The 27677-nt window shown below is 43.1% G+C and overlaps 2 protein-coding genes across 2 annotated transcripts; both read right to left on the minus strand.

Moving 5' to 3' along the window:
* Window positions 1–1532: 1532 nt before the first annotated feature.
* Window positions 1533–6817, minus strand: LOC124690961 (poly [ADP-ribose] polymerase 2-A-like). Its single transcript, XM_047224270.1, has 17 exons — window positions 6568–6817; window positions 6323–6468; window positions 6167–6248; window positions 5638–5858; window positions 5403–5529; window positions 5116–5171; window positions 4313–4386; window positions 3968–4014; window positions 3852–3901; window positions 3295–3357; window positions 3137–3217; window positions 2736–2846; window positions 2576–2651; window positions 2248–2393; window positions 2035–2108; window positions 1725–1830; window positions 1533–1628 (listed from the first exon to the last, which is right to left on the minus strand). Exons 1-17 carry the CDS (start codon window positions 6815–6817, stop codon window positions 1533–1535), a joined length of 1806 nt encoding a protein of 601 aa, XP_047080226.1.
* A 12594-nt stretch (window positions 6818–19411) lies between these two features.
* LOC124693470 (chaperone protein DnaJ-like) lies at window positions 19412–27340 on the minus strand. Its single transcript, XM_047226942.1, has 11 exons — window positions 27056–27340; window positions 25643–25711; window positions 25349–25441; window positions 25045–25175; window positions 24449–24644; window positions 23463–23638; window positions 21744–21873; window positions 20712–20872; window positions 20527–20606; window positions 20285–20384; window positions 19412–19816 (listed from the first exon to the last, which is right to left on the minus strand). Exons 1-11 carry the CDS (start codon window positions 27338–27340, stop codon window positions 19771–19773), a joined length of 1467 nt encoding a protein of 488 aa, XP_047082898.1. The 3' UTR covers window positions 19412–19770.
* Window positions 27341–27677: the final 337 nt, after the last annotated feature.

Raw genomic sequence — 27677 nt, forward strand, 5'->3', positions numbered from 1 at the left:
GACTGCTGGTGCTGAGAAGCTGAAGAAGGGAGCTCGAGGTTTTTGCTGATCATATATGGATGCTGATCTAGCGAAACATACTCAGTGGATAGCAGTTCTTCTTCAACTGATGATGATTGAAGGCCCCTATGCAGTGGTGGCACTGCGGCAGCATTGGAGATGGGTGAGGACGACTGAGGAGTGGTCAGAAAAAGAAGAGGCGAGGTGAAACCACAAGTGCATAAGGTTGGGGAAAGTTCAACCGTCCGATTAGATCCGATGGAGCAGAGACACGCAGTAAGACAAAAACGTGCCCGGTATTCTTTGAACACAAACCCTAATCTCTTTGGAAGAATTGTTTGGTGGAAAATCTTTGTATGTAGGAAGCAGTTTAATGATACAATCAAACACCCCACAAACCATTTTTTTTTCTCTCGCTACGGCGAAGGGCGATCTAGGGTTTACCGACGCCGGAAGTGGGCGGCTGTTTCTCCGGTGCCTTGTGAGGCTCTGTTTCTATGTCCTGCTTGCGCCTGACCTAGTCGAGCGCATGCAGTTTCTTTGCCGCTGGTTCTAGACTTTAGCTACAGACAAGGAAGTTGTGCCCAGTTCGGGATTTTGTGAAGTGTTAACTTTGTGATGCATAGTTCTAGGGGACACCGAGAAAATCCTTAGCCAAAGGTCTTTGGAAGGCCGCGCTGGTCTTGGTAGTCCTCGCTCACGCGCATGTGTGCGTCTTCCACATCCTTCTAAACATTTTTTTCTCGGATTTTTATACTTTCGAAAAAATCTTGTAAAACAGACACCTTAGATCAAATTCCCACTTTCAGACAGTGACTGGTATATTAGTCCTAAAAAGGTAATCAAATTGTGTACATAAAACACAATTAAACATGAAGGTGAAGAGATACATTTACAATGTATCTTAGAGCACAGATGTGCCACTATCTAACTATTCCACTCCTTGACCATGGGAGATCATAAGATGGGATTCTATAAATATCTGACAGTTGAACTTCGTACATTCTAGAATAATCTATTTGTTTACATATAAAGTTGATTTCTAGATTCTTACAATAAAGCAATCTATTGATTTTTGCATCTCTGTAATAACACTATCGGAAAAATACTTACCAATGTGCAATGTGATAACACTTGTTTTTCTCGATATACATTGAAAATAGTATCTTAAACACCCCCAAACTAAATACTCCATTTTTGTAAGTAAATGTTTTGGATCTAGGCCTTTTTTTAGATGGAACTGCGTCGGTAAGACATTTTTCACTCCATTTAATTAGTGAGGGCTCTGCCTCTCACTAACCAAACGAGATGAGGGATCTGCCTCTCATTGCCTATGCTTTCGGTAGAATTGGATGCCGATATGGTTTCTATGCAAATAAGACGAACTTCCCAATTCATCTGATCAGAATGATACCAGAGCCAAACTACAATTTCCTCCACATTCATCTGCTGCTAATAATGTGTGACAGAAAATTGGATTCCACGAAGAAGATGTCAAGATCTTAGCACTGCTCCATGTTCGCAGGAATGGTCTAATTTTTCTTTGAGTTGAAGGAGACATGGATAACATACCGCATCCTGATCTGGTTCACGTCATAGACTATGTACTCATTGTAGTTGAGAATACCCTGCAACACCAGAGACAAAGGCCGTGCATATAGTTAAGTCACAGTGCTTCTTGCGTATGTGCACCGCTGCTACAGGTTGGATTTCTTAAAAGATACCTTTCCGGGAGATACCTTTTTAGGTTTCCCAAGCGGAACAACCACACCATCGTCGGTGATCTTGGAGTTCGCCATGTCCGGGGCCGTCTTCCCGAGTCCTTTCGTGCTGCACAAGATAGATTTTCAATGATGTGCATACTCTTTGTGTTGTTAACAAGTAGTACTACACGGTGAACAAATATATCATGTTTTATTTATTACTCGTATCAAAGTAATAAATCAGAGACTGATATGTTGATAGGGTTACTTTTGAATGAGCTAGCAAGTATGTGTAGGAATTATATAGAAAGGACTTGCATTGGCAACCGACCTTAGTTTTCCCTTGGGAAGATCATTAGCACAGACATCACCATATATTAGCTCATTCATGCTGCCAAGTGCAACCTGAGAAACCCCAAAATAAGTTCAACAAAAAATCGATACAATATCATAAATGAAGAAAAACACACCCAAACTAAGAAAGGATCATGCAAAGGTATGTGATGAGCATCTAATAACTTGGAGGTGACTATGACAAACAGACCTCACACAGAAGCAACACTCCAGATTTATTAGATGTTTCTGAAAAACAGCAGTAGTTTGCACTCTTGGAGAACATATCAGCAAAGTAAACTCCTTTCCCAAACATGTAGCCATTATTAGGTGCTTCAGGAGGAGCAATTCTCAAACCTGGGAGAAAGATTAGTGTTAATTAAAACTATCTTTCATACTGACAGAGGTAATATTTATACTCCTGAGAACTCGAGGAAGATCAAATGGCAGGTTTTCATAAATGAAGAAGGCCGGATGAAGTTATCTTCTATGCATGTAAAAATAAAAACATAACAACAACAATGGATAGCATGAATTACCCTTAGAAAATATTCCAGTCCAGTTGGTCAGCCGGGAACCATGCCATAAAAGCATCCTATTTCCTGCGCCAATAAACTGTGAAGCATTTCAAATTTATAGTTCATTGCAGAAGTTTTGTTAGGAGTTTTTATACATAGGTGATTAGGCAGATCCACTCACCTTCTGGAACCTCTCTGTTTCACCATGTCTTGTCACCTTAAATATTTGCACTATGTCGACGGTATAATCCGTGTGATTTTTTCCATGTGTATTCTTCAAATATGTTTTTATCTGGACGGTAGAAATGGTCATACATGGTTGAAGTCTCTAGGCTCTAGAAAAGGTGCCTCTAAGAAGACAGCAACACTAGATCAATTCTTGAACAGTAAAGAATGTTTAAATCTACTTTTCAATTCTTGAACACCAAAGCAATTATTTGATGTTGTGTACGTAGAGGACACTTTTCCATGTCAGCAACTCTTTACCACTTAGTTAATTTACAACAAAACATGTTTAAGAGAAACCCGCAACCAACATGAAACATCCACATTGTGTACATATATTCTTTGTAGAAGTATTACCATTGAGTATTCTTCCGTGTCAACTTCCAGAGGTGTAAAGTCACAACCAAGCTGCTTGTATCGAGCATACAATGGATCGTCCTAGATCACAAATCAGAAGAACTTATAAAACCGTAATATCATGTGTGTACACCATATTTCTCTTACCAATGTCTTACCTGATCGGTCGAGTCATCTTCCAAAAGCTTGGTCGCAATCTCAATCTCACCAAGGGCTTCAACCTTCGACAAAGGAAGACCAATGGTAACATTAGATACGGAGGTGGATTTAGTTTTTTTCTGACATGGAGTATGACCCTGACCTCTGCATCGAAATGATGCACACAAACTTCATTTGATTGCAAGTTTCAAGTATCAATTATCATAGCTTAGAACTCAAGGATCAGCCTAAATGGCAAAATGAATCAACCATCTAAAGAAAGAACACAAAAAGCTTCTATGCATCTTGTACCAAGGTGGACTTGGTACAGAGAATGTGGATCTGAATGATCTAGGAGAAAAACTGAATGTTCAGTTAGGATGCATTTCAAACTTTATGAAGAAATACATGTACATGTTTTTTAATTAGAAAGGACAAAAAGAGGCTCAGGCTCTTAATCTCTTCAGAATAATCAATGTTCAAAATTATCCTTGAAAATGGTCAGCATTTCTTATCGCAATACAAGATTTTGTAACAGGTCAATGCTGGAATGAAGCAAAAGATGGTAGCCTAATACCATTTCCAGCTTAGCTTTGAGCTTCTCAGGAGTGTCGATGATAAATTCACCTGTCAGAAAAGTTTGTCAGAATATCCTAACTGCAGGGTGGATTAAGAAGAAAGCTTAAAACTTACGCATCTTTTTGAAACCGAAGTCATGAGGAATGATGGTGTAGAATTCCCTGAAACCAGAGTAATAGAGGAATATCACGGTAAGGATAAATGTAGTTCAAAAGTCAGAAGTACAGATGTAGTACAAACGGTGGCTGCCATTATGTATTGCCCAATTATCATTATTCGTCAATGCTCACGAACAAATAACGCTGATGTTGCCAGAAAATTCTTTGCTATATTATGTCTACGCAAGCATAACCATGACCAGTCATGGAAATTCCAATGACCAAACCAGGATCGGGTTGTTTATTATTTACTATATAATGTATGCAGGAAATATATAAAAAAAATTGGACTTACACTTACCCGGTCAATTGTTCAATATGTATCTTGTCACCCCTCGAAATAGCATGAGAGATCCTCTTCAAAACATCATAACCCTTTGGAGAGGAAAGGTCATTATCAAAAGGGAGTAAGATAGGATAAATGGAATAAGAAACCGAGATCCTAATATCTAAGCTCTTACTACATACCACACTGAACGTACATCCAACAAATTTATCCAGTGCATAGTGTATTTAAGTGACTTATTTGAAAGTATGTAAAAAATCAAAGTTTAAAATAGCGGGCTATGCTTCTTAGAGGCAACATTTTCTAGGTCCAAAAGAAGCTATAGCGAAGGTATAACGGAGCTAAGCCATTTAGTGTTTTTTCTAAAAAATAAGAAAATTCCTGGAAAAAGTAGCCATCAAAGTTTCATATCATCTATAAATATGACAAGAATTTCAATGATACAAACTTGTACTGAAAAATCATGATGCATATTACATAACTAGGTCTAACTTTTAAATTTTAATATGAAAACATTTGCTTAGCAGGAGAAATAGTGTTATATTTATCCATATTTAGCGTTATAGTGCGATTTAGCGAGCTATTAGTGGGAGATTGTATTTAGCGCTAAAAGTGCATAACAAGCGGGAGCGCCATGAATCCGCTACAGTGATGCTATAGCAAAGAGATAACGCGCTATTTAAAACTTTGGTAAAAATACAACCTGATGTAATTTTGTTAATAGTTGATAGATTTTTATATGCACATTGTTCTTCAACCAGTAATCATGCATCCACACTGCATTGGTAATCCTTGACAGAAGCACAAAAGGAGCTCACCTTACTTATTGTAGATTGACTTATCTTTCCAAGAGGAAGTTTATCAGCATTATAACCTAATAATGGGTTAGGGAAGATGGAGGAATTAGTAAAAGCAAATGCTACATGATAATCAATGGGAATCTGCGGAAGAAAACAAACACACACAAATTGCAGGTTCAGAAAGCACTCCAAACATCTCTATGTGTGAGTTTTTTTTTGGGCATGTCTTTTGTTTTCCAAATGATTTTTTCTAAAGGGTTTAGATGCCCAAATCATTCAAAGAAAAATGACAATAACCAACTTACCAATTTCCATCATTTGCTGCTTCATCATGGTAATATCGCAGATGACGGATATGAACTGCGCAGTTCTAGTTTCAAGCTTTGTCTCCTTTATCTGATTAGCAACAAGCTCTTTCTTCTGAGCCTTATCCTGAAACAAATTACAATAAGAAACATTGAGAGTGCATCCCTCTTTTCCATAATGTAGTTAGTAAACTTATATAGTCAGTAATGAAAACTTGAGGCAGATTGATCTTACTCCTTCCTTGCCGTAGTCCATCTCAAGCCAAGTGTACTTCTTTGCATGACACCTGAAGCTATGGCGACTGACCCACTGGTTATTAGTCTTGTCCTCAAACTTAAATTGGAATAGGTTAATGGCTTCGTGCCGTTGCATGGGACCCATTAGCTCCGTCCGACCTCGGGAGCCCACTCTCCCGTATCTCCAGTACACCATGAAGCTTTTACCGACATCAGACTCTACGATAAACACGCAGCACTTCGGGTTTTTTATACGGTAATAATATTCCTAATCACTCTTAGATTAATTAAGCAACATGGATTATAAGAAAGTCATGAATAAAGACAAATGGTAGTTCTCGCCTGGCCTCTGTCCTCCCATAATCCGCGAGCCAGTGATTTACCCTGTTTTGCGAACACTCCACTTTTACAAAGGTAAATGTCTATTATCATTAACTAAGTCTGTAATCTCCTCAGTGAGATGAGCAAGCGGTTATCTATCCAGGTTCTTCTCTTAGGTGGCTTGCAGGAGGAGGACAATAATTTACCTAGAGCTTGGATGATGAAGAACTTGTTGTTGTTGGCTCCAACGTTGGTCTGGTTCAAGGTGGCGTCGTAGATCTCATCGCCCTGCAGTCAAATAACACAGGAGCCCTTGATGTCGCGCGCACGGGTGGAAAGAAACTCTAAGGCAACGCACGTACCGCTTGCAGGACGTGCCATGACTTCTTCATGTCGTCGGGGATGTGCGGGTCCAGCACCGCGGCGCCCTTCTTGGTGGCCGTGACTATCTTGGCATCCTTCATCACCGCCGCTGCTGCCGCGTCCTGGGCCTTGCCGTCGCCGCCACCTGCACCAGCTGCGAAGTTTCAGTTAACCATGCGCGCGAAGGCCGAAACAAGAGCTACGTACGTACATGCTGTAGAAAAAACTAATGAACAGGCGAAACCTTTTGCTGCCGCCCCGGCGCGAGGTGTCGACGGTGGCATGGCTGCAGCATCCTTCTTCTTCCTGCTCGGTCTGGCGGCGAGCCACCGTGCCGGCACGGCGAGGGGAGCGCGCACCAAGAAGTCGGCATGATGATGGTGAGGAAGAGGAAGAGGGAGGCTGCTGCCAGGGGTGATGCAGTGGGCGTTGGCGTGCAAGGCCAGGCGGCACCTGAGCTTGGCGCGGAGCAGCGCGCTGAGGTGGGCGGCCATGCTTTTTCGCAGGTGTGCCGCGCAGGAGCTACCAGGGGACGCAGAGTCTTGATGTATATCTTGATGCGTCACGCACAGGATGCATGCCAGAGATTGGAAGGGGGGCTTTAAACTAGGAAGGAATTGCTAATCATCAGTTGATGGAACCGATCGTGCACATGATTTATTCCTGTTTTACATTCTGCACCATTGTTTGTTCGTCTTCCGTATTCGTTCGCCTGGGGCTAGCTGGGTGTTTCGTGTGCGGGCTGGATTGCTATTTTCTCCCCTTGTTTTTTCCCTACTTTTGGTTCAGGATCGAGTGCAGAACTCCAGATAGATCACGAGTCAGGCCTTCAGTTTGCGCCCTCGCGTACGTGGATCGGACTGTTAGAAATAAGCACTCCGTCAGGAGCACGGTGCCACTCGCGTGTACGAGCAGTATATGTATAGGTTTAGCTGTTCAAGTCGGTTTAGCTTAGGCTGTATAGCTTTAGCTGTTCGACTCGGTTTAGCTTAGGCCTAATATATATGTACGTGTAATCCTGGCTTGTACAACCACCGTGTACCGTGAGTTGTGAAGTCAATACAAGGAAAAACACCAAGGTGCGATATGCACCTGTGGCTATAATCGTTTTTGTGTTGTGCGCGTGAGTAGTACTAGCTAGTAGATCACAAGATCGATCAAGTAGGAGCTTGGTTAGCTGGGTCGTACCTCACGGCGGAAGTACTGGCTATCGTACGTGCGTAACGTCTCGCCGGGAATCGCTTCGTCGTCTACGTCGGAAAGTACTCGACGTACAGGGGCTGTGTTTGGTATCAGATCGGCGAGAGTACTGCCGGGTCTGGGCCAACACGGACCTCTATGGCCACGGCGGCCATGACGCTCCCTTCACCACACCGGGGAGGATCCAGCACTCCGTCTCCTCATCCACCAATCGTGGCCACCTGCAACGACGGCGTACTGCTCTATGACATCCTGCTGCGCCTCCCAACCGAGGCCCTCTGCCGTTTCCGCGCCGTCCGCAGGTCATGGCGCTCCCTGCTGTGCCACCCGGAGTTCATCGCCGCCGCCCACAACCCTGGCCTCCGGCTCCTCGCTGTCGGCATAGACGACTATTGTCCGAGCAACGATGCCTTTGTGGTGGACATGGAGTCTGGTGATGCGCTGCGGGTAAAAACCGCGGCGAACGACGTTTGCTCCTACGTCGAGGCCGAGGCGCGCGCCGTGGGTCCCGACCACATGGTCTTCGTCTGGAGCAAGCAGAGTCGGCTCCGCATGCTCGACCTCGCTAGGGGCGCCGTCTGCATCTTGCCCGATCATGCGCCGCCGGTGGGCTCCACCACCTCGTGCACCGTCTGGCATGCGGCGTCCAGGGGAGAGCGAAAGGTGCTCGCCATTGCCAGCCTAGCGAGGGCGGCCAGCAGGTCCGCAAGATCCTCAATCTCGGCGACATCGACACTGGCTGGAGAGACACGGGAGGCCCTCCGTTGAGCGTGATGACGCACGTCAATTGTGTCACCGTCATCAACGGAGTCGCCTACTTTCTATCCAAATATGCCGAGTACGAGGAGCCACACACGCCCACCATATCATGGCGTTCAACCTCATCGGTGAAGCGTTGTTGCCCTTGGCGGCTACCCTCCGAGGCCCCTGCAAATTGCCGCGATGTCACCTTGGCCGAACCGAAGGGCAGCCTGGTTGCAAGCTACACTAGACTCACTAGTTCCGATACACACGTCGAGATGTGGTTCCACGTGGACTCAAACCGGTCTCTATGGTCCAAGCGCTACACCATCGACATGTCGTCGTGCCGCGTGGAACACCATCCGCCGACGAGGTTCGAGTTTCTCGAGAAGCCAATTGTAATGTTGGGCGATGGGAGGATCGTGATGTGGATGTCGGTGATCGGGCCGGTGACCAGCACGCAAGACGCCTTATTGCGAGTCTACGACCCAAGAACTTGTACCTTCACTCATGGGGCACGGGTTCCCAATTGTAACCGTGTTACCGTGTTCACGTGGAGCTTGTTGTACACGGGAAAAGACATGTGCTACACGAGGTAGCAAAAGGTCTACTAAGGGGTAGACGACATCACCAATATCGATCGCCAACCTTAGTTCCAGGAGCCAACAAGAAACATTGAACAAGAAGCTAGGTCTGCTTGACTGCTTTGATCCTTGCATCCGCTGCCAACTGATTTTGTTTTCTATGCCATAATATATTGAAAATTATTGATATTATAATCAGATCTTCAACTAGGTGATGAGGTTTTGGCTATTTCGAGATGTCGAGCTATTTTATTTGCTTAACGAATCACTTTAGCATGGAAGGGATTCCACTTTAGCGCGTCGCACACTCGCACCGTCTTTCTCTTATTTAGTGTTCGAAACCACAAGAGCGAGATATACATCTCATTGGGATCGGTGGCAGTTGATAACACCAGTACCACGTCTTCCTTTAGGTATGGCTCTTTTGTCCTCTTGTGAATGTGGTGTCACATTGTCTAGCTAGAACGTGCAAGCATTCAGTTTCCTTATGTTCTCATGGTGTAGCTCGGTACACATAGTACATGGTTCTTGCATTAAGGCATTCCCAGAATCCCAGTGGTCTGGCAGTGGATGTGTTTGTTTGTGGGCCAACTTTGTCATCAATCTCAGTTTAACGTGGGTAACCCTCATGCCCGAGGATTCATCGGGCCCAATATCTAGCCCTACAAGCACTGAAAGCAGTCTAGCTTGTTGAATAACCGGGGCCCAAAAGTACACACTAAAGATAGAGCGATACAATTTGGGCAGCATTTTCATCAGAAGAAAAAAATAAAGCAGAAATATAGTCAACATCACTGATGATGACGATGAGGACGTAGGTGCGGGTTGACCCCGCACGGCCGGCTACGATCGGGACAAATTAGCGACTGAACCCAAGTTGAAAGTGGCGACTCGATGCCCAACTCGACTCAAATTGATCTTACACCTCCTGCACTTTCTCCCGAGTATTCGCCCCGTGTCAATCATCGCACGTCATCTCGATCGTCATGCGGCGTACACTATAATATAAATCCTGCGCAGGCGCGGCCTCCTTTAAGCAAGATCGGTCGATCGACAACGACAAGGCAGGCCATGGGGTCGACGGCGGCGGCGGCGTGGGACGTGCTGGCCAAGGCCGCGAACCTGGCGCAGATGTCCGGCCTGCACGCCGCCGTGCTCGTCGCCGTGCTCACGACCGTCCTACGCGTTCAGCGGAGCAACAGGCGGGAGTGCGCCAGGCTCGAGCGGAGGCTCCACGCGCTGCTGCAGTGGCCGGCGAAGGGCACGGGCTGCGGCGGCATCGCGCTGCTGCTGTGCTCCGACGATGGAGATACCTTTGGTAAGGCGCTCGGCGACGCCGCCAGCCTCGTCGACTCTTACAAAGGGAGCACGCTCTGGCGGCGCCTCTGGAGCGGCCGGAGGATGGCGACGCAGCTCCGCGACATGCAGGACGTCGTCGACTCCTACTGCGGCCTCGTGCTGTTCGTCAACGCGCATCTCCTCCTGCAAGAGGCAGCTCGTCATCCGTCGTCGCCAGATACTAGTACTACCACGTACGTGCGTGCGATGCAAATTACTACCTCACTTCCAAAGCTTAAGACTTATAGTTTTTAAAAGTCAAACCAAGTAAAATCTGATCAAATTTTAAAAAAATCTTTCAACAAATATAATATTTTCTAGGTACCCTATAAAAATATATTTTATTATTTCTATTTAATGATATTAATTTGTATTTTATATGTCAATGTTTTTTGATAAAAAATAGTTAAGCTTGACATAGTTTAACTTTCTAGAAAGAATATGAAACTTAAACCTTTGAAATGGAGGTAGTGACCAACAAGAAGCGTTAGCTCAAAAAAATGTGTTATTATTGGCTAATTATTATGGAGTATAACTTTTAGTTGGTAACATAGGGTTCACGAGACGAGTGACACGCCACGAGGTCCAAGTTGCCCCGACGTTACAGCAGCTGATGACACTCTGGGGGCCAACGGTACCACTGGTCAATCAGGAATAATGGACACCGACCTAGCTACTGGTTCTGAAAGAAACGTGCCTGCTGATCTGCTGCCTATAGTGATTTCGCATGCCTAAGTGTACACGGAGGATTGAGATTGGTCCCCCGTAGATCAACGGTTGGTGGAAATTAGCAAACGCCAACTCCAACAATAAAACCAAAACGGCCGTCTTCAGCCTTCTTACTCGCTGAAAACTCAATTATACACTATGGACTATATGCCTGCAAGTTGTGAAGTTGATTATATATTCCCCATGTAATGAGAACTAATTATGTCATGTGCTTCTACGCTCGGAGCTCGTAGACGATACTCCATCCATGTAGATATCGTTTTGGAAATGTCTTAAATCATACTTTGAAAACTTTCATCATACACATTATTTTGAATCTTTATAAAGAATGTGCAAATCACATGGTTAGAATTGTCTCGAAAATCACATTCCTAATACGCGATCGCTCGTCTTGGGAAGCGCGGTTGCAAATCTCCGTCATATGCCATAGTCTATAACTGTGGTGGTTTAAAAGATTTGGTCACATACAGGAATTTGCAACTACTTTAGTGTGTGATTTTCTTTCGATATTCTCCATCGCGAGCAAGAATTATGGTGGCGCAACAATGATCGATGAATTTGTCCATGGCCATTTTGGATCAACTTTTTACATTGTTTAGGGTTTGTTCCAGGGTTGTGAGTTTATTTAACACTTATCGGGTTGTAAATGCTGTTTTATTTATCTCATATAAACTAGATTTGATTTCAAGAATAAAAAGGTTAGATCAAAAAAATAAAAATGCACATGGGTATCTGCATGGGGAGAAACAAATAAAATTAGAAATGAATTGATGACGGGACCATCAGCGAGGCCAGGAAAATAGAGTTGAGAAGCTTTGTGATTAAAGAAAGCTAACCATGTAGGGCATGTTTGAGTATGAATAGGAAAATTGTAAGATTGCAATGTCATGCCCACTTCAATCCTACAGAAATTCATTTAAACAAAAATGTTTGATTTCACCAAGGAAAAGCAAAAGATTCTGAAAAGAAAAGTACGAGTGGATGTTAGATTTCCTATAAAATCTAGTGCAAAGCATTCATTAGAAAATATTCCTACGGGAATGAATCCTACAAATCAAACAACCAACATAGAAAAAATACCATTTAATTTAATACTATACAATTTAAATCCTTGGAATCAAACATGCCCGTATATACTGTCTCAATACCTACCTATTAACATGTATGTCATCTCTAGTAAGCTTCTTTGGCCAGTCATCAGTGTAACTTCCAAAAATATTCGAATCTTAGAATGTTAATTTAATTAAATAATTTGATATGATTTCTTTTTGACTCTATTTAAATTTGTAAGAAAATTAAAATTAAATTAAAGATGTGTTTAGAAGTCCCCAGTGGCAGAGATGGAGGCTAATGGTGGATGGATGTGTGTCCAACTATCTCTGCTAGCTGAGTCTTATGTAGGTGACTTGATCTACGGTTTACAGCATACGGGCGAGTCACCCAAAACCTTTTTTTTTTTTGAAAATTCACCACTATATTCGGTCAGCAAGCCGCCTCATTAAAAACCTTTCATCCCCCTTAGACACCCTGGAAGGAAAAGGGTGCATAAGAAACTTTTCGCCTCGCAATCACAAGTACGTTACATCATCGAGGAGGGGTTGGAGAATAAAGCTAGGGGGTTCATCGATCCAATTAAAATCAGCTCTCGAGCTAAAACTAAACCTAGCAATATCATGAGCTACTCTATTTATATCCCTCCTACAATGATTAAACTCGACCATACCAATACTCCCTGCCACAGCCATGATCTCTGCAAAGATTGTCGTGGCCTCACTCCAAATTCTTTCAGCTCCCGTACAAAATTGGATGACTTCAAGAGAGTCAGACTCTACTTCCACCGCCGAATAATCCATGTTCTGTCACCCAAAACTTAAGTCACCTAACCGCTGCTGAATCCTTGGCTTGCTCTTCACGTTGATCCCTGGTGGCTCGATGGGTTTTCACGTTGTACTAGGCTCTTGGGCGTGAGTAGATTGAGTAGGCATGCGACTAGATTGGGCCACCGTGGTCTAGTCAACGACTTATCCGGATTGGCCTATGCAGTTGGATATTTCCTCGTTAGACTTTGTACGGGATTTTTTGAAATTTTTATTGGGCCTTAGGCCCATAGCCAATACAAATGAGACTTGGAGCAACGGAGCACCAACTTCGTAATCTAACGAGTCGTCTTACTCGTGTCTATTTTCTTCACGGAGACTCTGATCAAAGAGCAGAAAGGCAGAAAGCTGGTGTTTAGAGATGAGAAGTGGGCTATAGCCTCTACCAGATCATCCAGTTATTCACCAACAGAAATAGTGATTAGAGTTTACAGCGCGGGTGGGCTGAGAAGTTGGTCTATATTAGAGGCAGGCATGATGATGTAGAAGCCTCCGGTGATGATCTCCCCCTCTGGCAGGGTGCCGGGAAGAGCTTCAGAACCCTCCCTAGATGGGTTCTGCAATGGTGGCCGTGATGGAATTTTTCGTGGATGGAGGCTCGGGTATTCAGGGTTTTCCCGAGATCATGAATAAATAGGCGGAGGAGATAGGTCGGTGGGGTGTCGGGATGCGGATTTTGGCCCCTCATGCCGCAGCACGGCTCTTGTGGCGAGCAAGGATCTGGTGGACCTCCGCCACCGCCGCCGCTTTGTTGTCGTCCATGGAATTAATTCCTTCTCGTCGCGTGATCTACGGAACCGGCCATCTAAGGGTTCTACCCGTAGGAGCTAGATGGTGGATTGGAGCTGGCCGTAGGTGTGCCTTCTCGATCGTTCTGCTCAGTGTATATTCTCCCTCTGGTCCATATAAATGGATTTCACTCTGTCTAGATTTGGAGGTATTTAGTAAAGTATTGAAACTAGATGCATGTGTATTTGGACAAAGTTAAGTCCATGAACTCGAAGGGAGTACATTTTTGTTTTGTTTTGGGTGTACTCAATGTTATATAGCTGGGCGGGATCAGGGGAACTGCTTTACACCGACCTGCTCGGTAGGGAGGAGATTCCACACACCCTCCGGCCATATGTGGGCTCGGCCCATCAGACAGGTATTTATATTTTTTTCTTTTACGTTTTTAATAAAAAAAGTTACTGGATCAAACTGGTAATTTTTGAATAGAACATTTTTAACATCTGACCAATCCTTTATTTTTTGAACAATTTTGAATATTGAACAATTTTAAAATTTGCAATTTTTTGAATTTGAATACTTTGAACAATTTTTGAATTGTAACAAATTTGAAATCTGAACTATTTTCAAAATTTGAACAAATTTCGAGTCTGAACATTTCTCAAAATTTGAATAAATTTTGAGTCTGAACACTTTTTGAATTTGAACAAATTTCAAATCTGAATATTTTCGAATTTCAAGATTTTTAAATTTAAATACTTGTAAAATTTTCAATTTTGAACTTATTTTGAATCTAAACATTTTTAAATTTTGAAAAATTTCGAACCTAACAAATTGGAACAATTTTAGAATTTTATTTTTTATTTGAACATTTTTTAATTTGAATATTTTTGAGTCATAACAATTTTGGAATCTGAAACAGAAAAGCAAACCGAAAAAATACTAATGCAGTGTTTGGTTGCACAGATTTCAAATTCAATTGACAATGGAAAACCAAATCAACGATTTCAATGGAATACCATAAAACATGTTTGGATGCGCATGATATTCGCTTGCAGAATCAAAAGACCAACGAAATTCTAAAACCTGTTTGGATGCACATTATGTGGAATTGTTTCCAGATGGTGCGGTGAGGCGGGGAAGAAGGGGGGCCAGGGGTGGCGTCCCGAGGCCAGGGATGGGGAGGGAGGAGGCTGGCCCGGTGGCGGCGGCCCGAGGCCAGGGATGGGGAGGGAGGAGGCTGGCCCGGCGGCGAGGCCTGGAGGTAGAGGCGCCGCTACATAGAAGGAGACTCCCGCACTGCACCACCTACGGACGCGCAACCATCTCCAGTCGCCGTGGATCCACATGCCGCCGTCGTTCGCCCGCTAGGGTTTGGGTTCCTCCGCGGGGAGGGCAGACAGGGGGAAGGGGGAGGCGGGGAAGAAGGGGGCAGCCGGGGGGAAGGGGAGGCGGGGAAGAAGGGGGGCAGCCAGGGGGAAGTGGAGGCGGGGAAGAAGGGGGGCAGCCAGGGGAAAGGGAGGTGGGGAAAAGGGGCGGCGGATGGTGGCGGCGAAAAGAGAGGGTAGGGGATAGAGAGAGAGCGGCGGAGCATACCTGTGCGGCGGCGCTGGCTAAGCGACCGCGAGCGAGGCGAGCGTCGCGCATGGAGGATACAAGTGCGAGCGGGGAACGGTTCAGGAATACTGCGCCAATACAGAGGTCCAGATCGACCTCTGAATTGAGAGGGGGGTAAATTAGATGCGGGCGGGGGTGCCCTCTGGATTGGTTTCCAATTCCAGAAACGAATACTGAACACATCCAAATGGTGGTATTCGGGTTTCCAATTCCAAAAATCCTATCCGGAGGCCAACTCCGCGCAATCAAACAAGGCATAAAGAAAGAAAAAAAAAAGAGAACAGAAAAGGAAATAAGCAAATTCCCGAAAAATGCGAATTGGACCCAGCCCATATAGGGGTGTGCGGCGCCGGCTATACACGATCGGTGTATAGGATTCGCCGGATCAGGGGCCGACCCGGCTCAGGGGGCCCGAGTCCGTGACGTGATGGGTCCGTTCCACCTGGGCCAGGCCCAGAGCGGGATAGTGGATAAGGCGAACCGGCGCGCTACGCGGAAGTCCCTCTCTGCTTCCTGTCACGGTTGTTGACGGACGCTCTCGTCTGGACTCCGATGGTGGGCGCGTGCGCGGCAGCCGCGCTATCCCCGGCCACCGCTTCCATCTCCAGCCCGCCGCCGCCTTCGCCCCGCAGCTTCCGCCTGAGCTGCCGCCAGGACCCCCGCGCGGCGAGGCGCGGCGTCGGTCTCGCTCGTTTCTCCCGCGACGCCAGCGCCGCCGACGCCGAGCCGGACAGCGGCAAGGGGCAAACCCCGCAGGTCAGCCGGTCGCTTCCATTCACACGCGTATTCTTCCGTAGCATCATGGACGTGCATCCTGCACCATACAGAGACACTAGTCCAAGATTTCCTTTATCTGAATCGGTAGCAGCATGCATGAACTCTTTTTTTTTTTGACAGATGCATGCATGAACTCTGTCTTTGCAAGTATAACATGTTCCTACAATACCGAGTGTAGGAGGCTGAAGCGGGCCAACGTGTTCTGCTCTGGCCGGTTCAGCGGCCAGACGACCGAGAATTGCTGCCATTTGACGAGATTTGACTCCATTTTCCCTTCCACTCATGTGCTGAATTATACAGGACGACGACGACGCCGGCTACCTGTGGACGCTGGGCCTCGGGTCCCTCGGCGGCGCGGCGGCCGTGAAGTACGGCAGCGTCCTGCTACCAGACATCACGCGGCCCAACATCGTGCAGGCGCTGCTCATGGTGTCCCTACCCATGGTGGCCGCCGTCCTCATCCTGCTCAAGCTGAGTTCCTCAGAGGATTAAAGCAAAAAAGATGACCTTGTTCAGTTTCATTTTAGTTTGTACTCGCGCCTTGTAATAAGATGAATAAAATGGATATGCACAAGTGGGTGAACATTCTTCTATCCGGGAGGGTGTCAAAATATTGCACCTCAAGACATGGGTGTGCATTTAGGAGTTATTTGGCTCCCATCCACACTTTGCCAAGCAGCAAGTGTCGCAGCCATCAAAGTGTATCAAAATATTGTACCATGAATTTTAGATTAATGAAAAAATTGACGTACAATGACAGTTGTATCGCGAAAACATACTTGCAGTGGTTGTAGCTTCGCCTGAGTGTTGTATCAAATCGTCTATCCACCGTGGTTTCCGTTCATGTCTTTCTTCACTCTCTCTCTCTCTCTCCATCATTGGACTCGAGATTTGGTCCGGTTTCTCTCTCGTCTTATAGTTTTTGTCATCCATTTACAAATTTGATTTATATGTATTGCAGAACCATAACATCACCAGATTTCTCTCTCCTCTCCCCCAATTTCTCTAGGTCAGTGTAATAGTTTGGAGTTTGGACAATACAATATATTGATTACATCATTTAATACCTTACGTGTGTCGAAACCAAAATAGTACTCCCTCGGGATCAGATTAACCGGCGTGGCTGAAGAATCATGCAGTTTCAAATCGCTACCTATTTAGGCGTGTTTACATTAACTACCACATTTAATTAGGGCGTAATCTCCTCCGCTTCGAACTCTCCTCTCACTTTTTCAACCGTGTTGCATGCAGTGTGAACGGGAGCCAACAGGGAGAACAATTGCATGCAGATTGAATGAACGGTCAAGATCCAATGCATGCAGGTTAAAGGCCGTTGTCATTGGGCAATTTCGTTTGGATACTTTTGCATGCACGGTGGGCCTAATCCAATTGTTGGACTCCTCTAATTAATTCCACAATCAATGATGCAATATTAGCCTCTGGCGTACACTTTTCTCTTCCAATCAACTACCGCCTTGGTTCCAGCAATTCTACATGCACGCCGGTTAATCTGTACCGGAGGTAGTTCATAGTTATCATTTATAGTGAACTTTTTTACTCATTTTTTCTATCGCTATACGAATTTACTTTTAACAATACAATAATATCGATAAATGATAATACAAAATTTTAGAATAATACATTGTTAACTGCTTGTACATAATAGACTTTACACACATTTTAGACCATATGTTTGCATGGAAAAGAAGTTTGTTGTTTCCCCATTGAGCCATTGGCTTTTGAAAACCAATGATTAAATATAAAAAAATCTAAGTAGAGAAAGGTAAAAAAGCAATCGCATGCCCTCATTGATTACTTTGTGTCATTTATTTGAAATCTTGGTATATGTATATTTTAGTACCGTTGAATATCTTGACAGAGAGCTCTAATGCATGCAGTCTAAAAATATCTTGCTGGAGATTTCCAAAGGCCGTCATCATCTATTTTATTTGTAGTAGTAGTAGGAAGCATTGGCACAGCGGCACGCCGTGCCCGTAGGGTTATCACGAGAAGATTAATGAAAAACTGTAACATTTGTTTCTTGAATAGAAGAGGCCATGGATAATGTAGTTTTTTTCTGTCAAAATAGATGTGGAAGAAGGTAGTAGTATTTTCGTAAGGGGCGGTCATTATGTGATTAACAGAAGGTATTAACATTATTTCTTAATAGAAGAGGCGACAAATAGTGGAGTATTTTGTTTCTCGCGGTTATCATAGCAGAACCACGAAGGAACTATAGAAAAAGGCAACTACAGATGGAGAGTTACCATCGGAAAATTATTGCTAAAAATTGTTGCCCGTGCACATTTGAAAATTACCAATGAAGATTACTGCTTGTGCACCTTTCGAAATTACCGTAAGAAAATACCATCTCTGAAGAACTACGCGCCATTGGAAAACCGTTTTAAATAATTGCCATAGGGACATTACTATTTGGAGCTTATGATTTGCGTCGAATAACTACCAGCATGCTGATGAAGGATTAATGTCGAATAATCACCGTTGCGGTCAAAATTTTGCGTGCATAAATAACCATAAAAAAACCGACAAATCAACTTGAAACTACAACTGGGAAAAGGAGAGAAACATAAAAAAAAACATATATTTTTTCTAGCAAATGCCGGCGTGGCATTTGTTGATTGGTAGAAAATAATGGCTATCCAATGCCCATGTGGTGGAACGTCACGAGCTATATATATTCACACCGGTAGGTAGTATATGTGTATACACTGGTTGGATGATATATCATGTCTGGGGTGTATTTTCTGATGCGTGTAGTAACACGGGAAATTTAGGTGCTGAAGAGAAATTATGCACCATTGAAGAGTGAGAGTATGTAAATCACGTAGGAAAAATACAGATCGAAAGTTGTGTCAGAGAATTACTATCTAAGAGAAAGTTTATGGTTAATAGCCGACAACAAATTACGGTCATAAAATTATGCAACCTTAAAAGTTTGTCATAGGGTAACTACCGCTTGAAATTTACGGTTGGAAAGTTGTGCTGAAAAATGACCATTAAGTAATTAAAAGAAGCTAGGAAAAATAGCACGACGTAGGCTAACTACCATCGAAAAGTTACAGCCGAAAATGTGTAATGAATCGAGTTGCATCAACGATTACAGCCTGAAGAGAACACCGTAAAAACTACAGCTAACACCCACGTCCTGAGCAACACAAAACACTAACAAGCACACACAGGAGGCAAGCTAAAAGCCAGCGACATAACCTGATTTTCCTACACTTGGTTTGCTTCTGTAGCTACTGATTTTGGTTTTGCTACCAACCAAGCTCCGGTCCTGTTACTAATGACGCAGTAAAACAGGTAGCACCAGGTTCCACTGGCCAATAGAATCTCTCTTTTGCTGTTCATGGAACTCGTGAAACTTCTCGCGAAGAGGGGAAAATGGGGTGAAATTGTGAGAAAAGGAACAGCAACTGACCGATAGAGCAACGAAAATCGAAATCTTGCCGTAGGGCAGAAGAGGGCGGGGCAGTTGCAACTTAAATAAGATACGGGTATATTCTGAGTTTAGGTTAACAAAAATATTAGCTTACACAGACTATTGGAACGACATATGTATTTACAGTGGATGTAAGTTTAACATCAGCGGCCGTGACTTGGGACTGTTTACATGCTCTTGGAAAACGAATGCGAACTACAGCAAAATCCATGCTTTACAAGGGGATCAAAAATAGAAATGGCGTCAATAAAATTAGCTGACACTCACTCAACCCTCTCCGTTGCCACTCCACTGCCTGTAAAAGGATGAACATCTCCAACAGAACACATGTGGCAGCGCTTCGAATCCCGATGAATTGACAATTGGCGTAACTGCAGTAAGATATTTACAGGCTACAGGTTGTCCTTCAGCCACTTGGATGCGCCATTGACAATGGATCTGAAAGAATTCAACATGGAGATTAACTTGGTCATCATCGACATAATACACAAGAGACTGCAAATGCAATGGTTATCACACAAAACTTGGTCAAACTACGACAGCATCAGTCCTCTACATTCAAACTGACTGTTACTCTTACCCGCAAAAAAAAAACTGACAGTTATTCTGGACTTTACTTATCCTTCCAATATTTTTGTAACATGTCAGAAAGAGGATGCACAGTTCAACTTTTTTCAAGTTTTTTCAGCATAACCAATAACTTTTTTACCATAAGTTTCCACATTAACATGCTTTTCAATAAACATGAAGGAAGCAGAAAATGAATGAGAATATATTCAGGCATAAGTGACAGTCATCAGCGAGGGTTTTGAGGATACTATACGGCCTTCTGGCAATCATGAGACACAAACAAAAAAAAAATCACATCAGCAATTACGTTGTAATGAAATTGAATTTAGCATTTACCCAGCAAAATCTGAAAGTTTCTTCAACCAGTCAACCTCCTCTTCATCAGGTTGATCTGGTACTTCTTGAGCAACACTGCTTCCGTTCTCTTGGCGAATAGCTGCAACACACATGCAAGACTTTAGTTTCTTTTAAACTTGCCTGATCAAGCAATAAGGATAGGACACCAACAAAGTTCTGACGAGATAACACTTGGCTGAAGAGATGGAGACAAAAGAAGGATCTAATATATGCATGCTTACGCTTTGGTTTCACTGGTGCACGAGCAAAACCACCATTGGCCAGCGAGGCAAGTTCCTCAAGTAACTCCTTTTCGCGCCCACTGAAAGAAACACCAGTTTATAGTAATTCAGAGACAAGGGTCTGGGTGCTTATGTAGCTCAGCGTGTACTCAAAGAATAAGCTCAGGAGACGATGTGTATTTCACCTTATACGTTTTGGTATAGAAACCTTAATAGTGAATAGATGATCACCACGTATAGATGGCCTATTCAATGACGGAACACCTTGCTTAGCTAGGACCACTACATCACCAGGTTGGGTGCCTGGAGGTATTCGAAGTTCACTAGTTCCATCAACAGTTCTGACCTGCTTGCAATAAATTTTGAAAGGACTTATTACATAACACCATAATTTAAACATAGTAGGCAGTAGTCTATACATGAAATGAACAACCACAATATGCCATCATACTTGAAATAGACAACCACCAACATGGCACTTTGCTTTGTACCATCTACGGTTGCAAGGCACAAAACTTGAATCAGATCGAGCAAAACAAATCTGATCAGGCCTCGCTTAACAGTAGCTCTAACATTCACGCAGCTCAAGTTAGCATCACTTAAAAATCATGGCTAATACAGACTTGCTTCTAATCAAATCTCACATCTAGTCTAGGTCACAAGATCACCTCCTCTGGTCATGAAAGCAAGGAACATCAGGAAGTTCCTTGCTTTCATTACATACAATGATCTGACGTTTGAGCAATTGAATCTTAACCCAAAAGGGGGGAAACATTAGCATTAAAAATAGAGCTGAACATGATCCAAAATATAGTTAAAGTATCTAAGCCTAAGAATAAGAGTTGACAAAAAAATATAGCATCTTCTGATCGATGATTACTGTGAACTCCCGGGACGCATAAAGCAGCAGGAAAATACGCCAAATGACACTCGCACAAGCAACGCGGAATGAACTCTCATACACACTTGGGGTATCACAACACATCCATGACTAAAAGTTTGGTAATTATATCAGAACTGCAACCAAACTATTTTACTTTAGATCTTGATTCTAATTTTCTTTTCTTGAGCTGTTTCTAATCATTAATTAGGTGAAGTGAGAACTTCATACATTCACCTAACTATGTGCTTACTGAAGTAAGACAATGCATAGCTGAAACCAAATATCAGAATTGGGGATCACAAAGAGATGGAAACTCCTACAGAGAAAGATTTACCTTTTGAACAGTACCCAAAATAGCTTCAACATAGCTTATCGACACAGTGGAATACAAGTTGATACCATCCCTTTTAATATCAGAGGGCTCCTCTACATCAAGGCAAACAAAAAGATCTCCAGGGGGGCCTCTGTTTCCAAAAAAACAAGGGTTTCAGCATGGATTTAATTGGACATCCACGCAATGAAGATATGAAAACTTAAAAAATAGAACATGTTGAACCACAAGAATTGTATGAAAGCTAAAGGAAAGGCACACAGCATACAAAAACATGATCTGGACATTTCCTGAAAGTTCAATCATAAATCATAAATTTTTGCAATGCCCATCTACAAATACAAACTAAAATCCATATAGATTAAACTTTGGAGATTGGCAGTTCCTCCTAAAATTAGGACCTTCTGGTGGCGAGTTATTCATGGTTTCATACCAGCTCGGGAGGTGCTGCTTCACAGGCATATAGAGAAACAAGGTAATTGCTTAGAGTCTGGTGCAAAAGGGGATACAATATACCATGCTCTAATTGAATGCCCCTACGCTAAAACTTTTTGGACTACTTTCAAATCTCTCTAACATTAAACTTCCAAAATTGCATCCTTTATCTCGGGCGCAAGATTTACTTGATACATCTATTTGCGAAGAAGACAAAGCATGTTATATTCTTTGTGGCATGTGGTCGGTTTGGTAGTGTTAGACTACATGGAAATTCTCAGATGAAAATCACACAAGCTTGTAGATGGGTGCATGATACTGTAGCAGATCTTCTTGCCAGCTCAAAACTATATTCCAGAGTCAAGACAGAGATCAAAACACATTGGCAACGACCACGAGAAGGTTTTCATAAGGTAGATGTAGATGCAGCTTATACTACCAATAGTATGGAAGGAAAATCAGGTGTGGTGATTACAGATAATAATGGCATGGTACTTGTGGCAAGCAGTACATGGCATGATTTTATCCCTGACGTGTTAACTGCTGAGGCATAATGCTCGTAGGGATGGAGCTAAATTAATCAGACGCATGAACATTAGCCAAGTTATTATAGAATCTGATTCGCTGGAGCTAGTTTCGCTATGGAAAACAAGAAACAGTCATAGAGCTAGTATTCTACCTGTGAAACAGATCCAGGAGCTGGTAGAAGGATGTAACTATTTTGATATTTTGCATGTAAATAGAGAAGCAAATTTAGCTGCTCAGAACATTGCTAAATTTGCATCTTCTTCTGACCCGGACTGTGCCTGGATATCCCAGGTGCCAGAATACATCCTTCAATGTACTGAACAAGCATGTAATTTCGGTGACAATTAATTAAAGCTCTTGGTTGACTCTCTCAAAAAAAACTAAAATCCATATAACCCGAAAGCTATTTCCATCCTGTATGCGCTTAACGTATTAAAATATTCTCTACACAAATGTAGAGACCTAAAGTCTGAAAGTAACTTCCTGTTGCTAGCTGGTGACCACAAACTTCCACTCGCCTAAACAACAGAGCAATGATGTGTGCCTCTTATGTGAATGCCACTGGCAGTACTCCATGGCCAAATTATTATGTTCTAACGGTAGTTAATTCCAAAACTATGTAACGTAGACTACAAGTAAACCTAAAATATGGATAAGCAAAGCTATAGAGAAGATCCACATAATTTCCTCTAGTAACACAATGATAAAAGTATGAAGTATATAACTTATGTTTGGGTCTTCTGAAAATGCTTTGCTTACCCTTTCGGTCCTGCATCTCCTTCACCACGTACACGAAGTGTACTACCTTTACTAACTCCTGGAGGAATTTTTACTTTGATCTCCTTTCTGACACGAACACGTCCCTCTCCTGAACATTTCCTGCAATACTCTGAAATGACCTCACCCTCTCCTACACATGTGGGGCAAATAGAAACCTACAAAATAAGAAAACGAAAAGCTCTTATGCAACAACGAAAAATTGTCATAAATAATCAAATTGAATTAAGTGTAAACATACAAGTACAGGCTAGATATTGTAATTGAATTAAGCGTAAACATACAAGTACAGGCTACCAAGACTAATCATAACAGATTTTTGGTATTGTACTGAAATAGAATCCTGAGGCTCGACAACCTTATATAGAGCATATTGTATATGGTATGCTAGTATTAGACTAGTTTACAGAAGTGAGCAGTATAACTCAGACACTTAGTGCCATCTATCGTTGGACAAACAAGAGAACTATCATGTTCTGAATGATGCTAAATTTTCTGCAAATTTCCATCTCCTGGCTGTTTCAACCCATCAGAATTAGTTTATAGGCATTCACAAAATAAAATTACTCATTTTGACATTAAAAAGAAACTCCGGTATCAAAATAATTCAGGAGTCCACCCAAGGTGATAAGCTCCCAGGTGCACTGACAAAGTAAAGTCCGCTTTAGCTCCTGTTCTTTTACACTTTCTTGTTTGCTACTCTAAATGTTCAAGTTCAACTTCTGTAATATTTCAGTCATTTGTTGTTCATACCCTAGCATATAGTACAAGTATCTTCTTTAGTTTCACGATGTCTCATTGACAATTGTCTGCTAATGTTTATTTTGTTATAACACTACCCCCAACGAAATATAGTCCCAAAGCTATTTATTGTAACATGAAAGCTGTGACACTGTTGTCAGTGTGTGTTTATTGGAAAATCTGGAATGACAATGTAAAGGGGATAAACAGTTATGCTTCGTTGTTACCTGGGAGAAGAGACCAAATGGTGTTTGCTCAGTTCGCATTACTTGCCCTCGCCCACCACAGGTGGAGCATATTCTTGTCTTTGAGCCAACCTTTGAACCAGAACCGCTACAAGTATCACAAGTCTCCAAATGGGATAATATTATATCTTTTTCTGTTCCAAATATTGCCTCTGAGAACCCCAGAGTCACATCATATCTGGTGGAATAAATCTGTGTAAGTCTAAAATCACACTAGATTATATATACAAAATGTTACTAATTACAGCTACAACTTTGTAGATCTAATAAGCGCAACATTTGTTGCTAATAAACACAAGGCAGCCAAGATCACAACACAAAATAGTACTATAATTTAGTTGATTTCATACTACTAATATACATTGGTTTTGCAGGTAATGCTAGACCTCAAATGCTTTAGGTATTATTTCTTGTAAATTATGCTGGACCTCAAAAACATGCAGCTGTGGCCAAATTCATGCTAATCAGAAAACACGATGTTATCAACTAATTGTTTGAACAGCTTTAGCAAGTCCTTCTCATTAGTGAAACACCTGGGCTCTGAATATCATTTCACTTTAACCCTTCTTACAACAAACCTGATGTCTTCACCCTGAGCAGCAGCGCTCCTTCTGCGTGTCCTAAATGCGTTCTGGTCCATACCAGAAAATCCACCACCACCACCCATGTTTGCTCCGAAGAATGTCTCAAACAGATCAAATGGATTACTCTGCATAGAGAAATGGGAAAAAGCTCAAGCCTGGTTTAAGCAGAAAAACCCCACGGTACTTACTTTAGTCAAGTATTCTTATAAGCCAAATAACTCAAATTAATATACATGTTGTCACATTGAAAGATACTGCAATTTAAATGGTAGAACAAAGAAGAGTTGAAAGGCAGTACCGTATAAGCTCCAGCAGAACCCCCAACCGCACTCTTAACCCCAGCTTCACCATATTGGTCATACAACGCCCTCTTCTTATCGTCTGACAGCACCTGATGATAATGAGATTCAGCACAGCAGAATGCAGAATAAAGACAACAAAGAAAATGTAAGGTCTTTATTATTGATTAAATAGTAAAGAGTGGACCAAGACAGAGGAACTCATAACTCAGACAGGCAACTCCATCCAAACTGATTACCGAGTAGATTGGATTGTAGACCACACACAGTGTTTTGAACTATGCAGTGCATACCTCATAGGCTGAGCTTATCTCTTTAAACTTGTCAGTTGCTCCAGGGTCCTTATTGACATCAGGGTGATACTACAAAGTAAAGATAAAATGAAAAGAGAAGAAATTGTCACAACTCAATTTTTTAATGTAACTTGAAACTAATGTACACATCATATGTTGAAACCTGGTAAAAAACATGCCACTTGGTGAAGTGATAAATCGCACACTTCAAATATGAAATCAACTATCGTTCTAAAAAAAAATAGCAATGAATGAAGACATTCTAAACCTATCATGGAGGGGTGCTTTACGCCTGCTACCCTTTAATAATCTACGACCTATATAAGATCCTCTCCTAGGTCCAAAACCATACCATTGTGGGCTTCAAATGGTATTGCAGCATCCTTACACAACCAGATTCACGTGAACAGAGACATACCTCTGAAGATCTAGCTGTATTCACAACTCACAAGCATATCATCTCATTCCCCCTCCAATCATCAAAGCCAACTCCAACGGCCCCGCAAACAGCAATTGCATGTGGCACGTGATTAAAGGCAAAAACATTGGATTTCATATGTAGACATAGCCCTAAATAGCATGAATTTGTGATTCAGGATCCTAGCACAACTTCAACTAGCAATGATGCTGGTGGTTCCTACATGGTAGTGGCACAATGCACACTGATGTCAATGGGTAGGAGAGTTGGGCTCTCCAGTGTTAATGGTTCCAGAATGAACATTGCTGGAGTATGAAGCTAGAAAGGAAAGAAAACACTATGATTTGTTCTTGTGGATGTAACTGTAATGATCTCACTAAAAATTCTTCTGAATGGTATCAGGACACACTCTTCTAAATCGTTTGCCTGTAAAAAACGGCCGCATCTGATCTAAAAAGAACTTTTATCAGAACTAGTTGTGTTATTATTGACAAAACTGAGGGATATTTCATGTATAAATAAAAGCAATCAAATATTGAAGATGTGTTCAAAATAGAAATTAGGAAGTGTTTATTGTGGAGCATTCAAAAATCCAGCCAGAAAGACCTTGGACGTGCGAGCCATATTAATTCAGCGCACATGAACAACTACCAGAAACTACCAATAATAAAACAAAAACAAAATGAGACTTGGAGCAGCGGAGCAGCAACTTCGTGCAAGCCCATACCAGATCATCCAGTTATTATTCACCAACAGAAATAGTGACTAGAGTTTACAGCGTGGACGGCCGAGAAGTTGGTCTATTGTGGAAAAGTAGCAACATAATGGCTCCAATGTTATGCACGGTTAACACAACTTTATTATCCACACAAGACAATGACACCATGTGTGATTCAACAGACTGAACTCCTCATGGAACTATCCTATCCAATAAAAAGGGGCAGATAGACCAATGAATCGAGTAAAATAGTTGGAGGGGGACAAGCGTCGAGCACCTGGCGCGCGAGCTTCCGGTAGGCGGCCTTGATGGCCTTGATGTCCGCGGAGCGCTGCACGCCCAGCGTCGCGTAGTAGTCGGCCGCCGCCCACACCACCAGCCTCCCGCCGCGCCGCCCCCGCCCCCGCCCGCGGCTCCGCGGCGCGGCGCACGCGAGCGGCAGGCCGCTCCTGCCCGCGGCGGAGGCGGCGGCGAAGTGGGCCCCGCGGGGAGGGAAAGCGCAGCGTGAGGTGGTGGGCCCAGAACTGGAGGGCGCGAACGGGGTGGAGAGCGCGAGCGCCATTAGCGCCGCTCGCCGACGGCGCGCGCCTTGTAGGAGGAGCTGGCCGCGCGCGTGTGCTCGGCGTTGGTCCGCGTCTCGTGTGAGAGGACAGAGCTGCAGTCGGGATGGGAAGGGGACACGATTAGTGTGGGCCCTGCCTGCCAGTCTATCCAGAAATTGTTTTTTTTCTTTTCTTTTTTCTAAATCTTATATTAAGCCAGCAACAGGAAGCCGCCTCATTAAAAATCTTCAGCTCCCTTAAATACCCTGGAAGAAAAGAGCGTGTCTAGTACTCGCTGCTTCACCAGCACAAAGCATGTCTAACAGGTCCCTTATTTTTCTGCCCCTTAAAACACGA

Source organism: Lolium rigidum, chromosome 2 (genome assembly GCF_022539505.1).
Source record: "Lolium rigidum isolate FL_2022 chromosome 2, APGP_CSIRO_Lrig_0.1, whole genome shotgun sequence".
Lineage (NCBI taxonomy): Eukaryota > Viridiplantae > Streptophyta > Magnoliopsida > Poales > Poaceae > Lolium > Lolium rigidum.